The 3,565-nt window shown below is 46.1% G+C and overlaps 1 protein-coding gene across 1 annotated transcript; it reads right to left on the bottom strand.

Annotated features, from left to right (window-relative positions):
• Positions 1 to 902: 902 nt before the first annotated feature.
• LOC109920066 (forkhead box protein C2) lies at positions 903 to 3,363 on the bottom strand. The gene has a single exon (XM_020520097.2). The coding sequence runs from the start codon at positions 3,180 to 3,182 to the stop codon at positions 1,776 to 1,778; it is 1,407 nt and encodes a 468-aa protein (XP_020375686.1). The 5' UTR covers positions 3,183 to 3,363; the 3' UTR covers positions 903 to 1,775.
• Between the last annotated feature and the right edge of the window lie 202 nt (positions 3,364 to 3,565).

The raw sequence follows: 3,565 nt of genomic DNA, 5'->3' as shown, positions 1-3,565 counted from the left end.
ATGCTTCAGGTGAAATTAATGCTTCGGGGGATAGTGGCAGGCTCTTTGAGGCCTATTCAGGAAGTATATCTGCAAAATAAAATTATACCGGCCTGGTTTCAGCTTTGTTGTGAGTTTCTGCCAACCGTAATCAGGTTTTAGCATTTAGACGGAGATGAGCTTTTCTGCTGCAAGCCCCGTTCTTTCAGTCAACTGAAACTTGGTGTTTGGTGGGTTTTGAACATCTGATGAATGAATTTAAAATTGATGACTAAGTCTGTCAGTGAATGGACCTGCACCGTCTCAAATTTCTAAGTTCTAAGGCTTCTGGAACGTAAATATAGTTCAGGACTTCTAACTTTACAAATCAAATGCTTTGTAATTGATAAATATTTTTAAGAGGGGACAGCACATCCCATACAGGAGCAACTAGGAATCGGCAGGTTTATTAAAGTTCTAAAGGTTTATTTTATCGAAGCAAAATAAAACTAATTATTTGGATCAAATAGTAACCAAAAGTGCATTTCATAGGGGTATGACATTGTCCTGTAAATTATGGGCTCAGACATTACATAGAGTTCACATGGTCGCCTCAGATCCTTGACATGTCTGCTATAAACTTGTTCTCAGTTACGTTCATGGGTCTTACTAAACCTAAAAACAAAAATCGCTTTCAATCCTGGGCACCTATTTGACAGCCTCGAAACTTTATAGTTCTCACTAAAATAATGGTGTGATGTGGTCAACTCTCTATCATCCGTGCGATCTGTTACTGCTCTGGTAAGCTAATCGACAGTCAATAACACAGACTGAGTAGAAGTCTGCACAGAGATAATCAGAATTCTGCATTAACCAGACAAAAGGCCAATATCGAGCCAGCATGCAATCAACCAGAAAAAAAAAATCCACTACGCCACATTAACTTAAGGCAAAAAAAAATCAACACTGATTTATTTTGGGTTTTTTTTAAGATAAATACAGAAATTAAGATCAACTGAACTTAGAAAGGAAATGATCTTAAAAGGATCAACTACAGACCGGAGGAGTCAGGGCCTGGGTCGGCAATACAGAACTGTCATTATTTTTTTTTAAAAAAGAGATTTCGTGTTTTAGAAAAATACTATGCATCCAATAAATTAGTTCTTTGGCTTTAAACGGAACAAATATATCGATGATAAGAACGTAATAAAAATTACACTGTACACGGCACATGGCTATAAAACTGAGGTTGAATAACAGTTACGCTTTGGCACTTTACAATGGCTGGGGAACAGTTTTAAAAAAATCCAGTGAACTGAACTTTAAAATATATTAAATGGCTCTGTAACGTAGCCTCCATAGAAAATCGTACAATTTACATCAATTATAACGTCGCATCAACACCGGACAAAATGTCAGGAGAGAGAAAAAAAGATCTTAGCTGTGGAAAATGGAACGTGACTGGATTTAACAAACAACTGCAGAAACAGAACATACAAAGGCATCATTAGATTCTTGGTCCATTAAACAGTTTAGACCCTACATTTGGCAGTTGCCACTTTGCTAAACTTTCGTTATTCAAGTAGGTTTCCCTTATGTTAAGAATGTTAAACAAAGTCTGTGTCTTAAGTTTTCAAAGTCCTCATACACACTTTCTAACAACAAGTCGTCAACATGTTTGGCCACACACCGTAGTTTGGACTGTCACAGTCAGCAATTTTATGTGCAGTCTTAAGTTTTTTTTTGCAGTTTTGTTTTCATCTCCCAATACACAATCTTTTATTTTAAATGAGAAGATAGAGAGGTTGGTTGCTAAATCAATACTTATTGCAGTCGTAGGCGTATGGCCCTGAATGCCGGTATACTGACGGTGTTGATCGGTAAGGGATTTGACAGCTTGTATTCCCGCTCACCTGATGGTCATTGAGTGCTGAGCTCTCAATGCCGAGTCGGTGGGAGTTAAACATCTCCCGTACATTAGGGAAAGTCTGCTGCTGGCTGGCGAACGTGTGGCCCGGGAGATGGTTGAGATCTGCTCCGTGATTGAGGTACCAGGAAGCGGCTTGTCCCGCCGGCGCCCCCGCCTGCTGAGGGTGACTCGGGCTGAGGACACCATCCGGCGCTGTGCTCAGATTCATGGCGTTCAGGGAGGAGCTGCCGGAGTGGTCTGAGATAGCATCCTCGAGGCTGGTGGGTACCAGCATGTGGCTGCTCCTGTCCCCCGCGTACAGGCTCATGGTTCTCATACTGCAATGGTAACTTCCACTGGAGTCCATATTGTGGGTGCAGCCTGGGCTGTACACGGCTTGCTGCGTTGGAGGGTAGTTCACCGGCAGTGAGGAGCCCATACCAGTCCTGCTGGAGCTCACAGCCACGGGGCTGAGGTCCCCTGGAGGAGATGTTCTCAATGTCATGATATTTTCCACGCTGAAGCCGGAGAGGTTGCTGTTGGTTGTGTTGTGATCCGGGATGGAGTTCTCTGTAGACACGGACGGCGTGGAGGCCACGCTCCTTGGGCTGTCCTGGATCAAGCTGCCGTTGTCCGGGCTCTCCAAGCTCTCGACCTTGGTGATGACAGGCATACAGGGCGAGCCCGCTTCGTTCTTGACCACCACCTTCTTCTCGGGGCAGGTGTCGGTCTGCGAGGCGACGTGCTGACCCCCTTTCGCCTCCTTCTGCTGCCGGTCGCGTTCCTCCTTGTCCCTGACCGCGTCTTTCTTCTTGAACCTCCGCCTCCTCCGCAAGAAGCTGCCGTTCTCGAACATGTTGTACGAGTCCGGGTCCAGCGTCCAGTAGCTGCCCTTACCCGGCTTTTTGTCGTCACGGGGCACCTTGACGAAGCACTCGTTCAGGGACAAGTTGTGGCGGATGCTGTTCTGCCAGCCCTGTTTATTCTCGCGGTAGAATGGAAAGCGGTCCATGATAAACTGATAGATCCCATTGAGAGTAATTTTCTTATCAGGCGCGTTTTGGATGGCCATGGTGATCAGGGCGATGTAGCTGTAAGGAGGCTTGACCAGGTCTTTAGGTACCGGCTGCTGGTGATGGTGATAGGGTCCATACGATCTCGCCATGCCTGTTGCGTACTGCTCGTGGCCCGGGTACATACTCATCGGGGTGGGCATGCTGCCATAAGTGCCGGCGGCTCGGTAATAGTTTTGATCGCTGAGGTAAGGCACGACTCCCAGAGCATTGGGGTCTGACACTGGGTAACGCGCCTGCATCGCCGGGGAGTGAGACTGATTTTTGGTTTTGCTTTTCGGCACAGAATGCTGCTTGGACCGAGTATTTGAGAAATTATCTTTATTGGTTGAAGGGGTGGATCCGTTCTCTCTCTCTCTCTCTTTTTTTTAGAAAAAAATGCTGAAGGTCCCCTTGATTAAGAGCGCGCCCGCAGATAGTCCTAAAAGCTTTTGGGGGAAGTTTCAACAACTTTCAGAAGATTGAGGCTTTTACGGCAGGCAGGCTCCGCCCCTTCCCCAAACTTTCGGCCAATCGGAATGCGAGCTGTGGGGCGTTATTACATGGCAATACACGTAGGTGGCGTCTTGTAAAAGGGAAGCAGGTTTCACTGATATTGGGGTGGGGAGAGGTAAGGGGGCTACCA

Source organism: Rhincodon typus, chromosome 15 (assembly GCF_021869965.1).
Source record: "Rhincodon typus isolate 14 chromosome 15, sRhiTyp1.1, whole genome shotgun sequence".
Taxonomy (NCBI): Eukaryota; Metazoa; Chordata; class Chondrichthyes; order Orectolobiformes; family Rhincodontidae; genus Rhincodon; species Rhincodon typus.
Note: the sequence above shows the minus strand (reverse complement) of the source record. Positions and strands in the feature narration are given on the sequence as shown.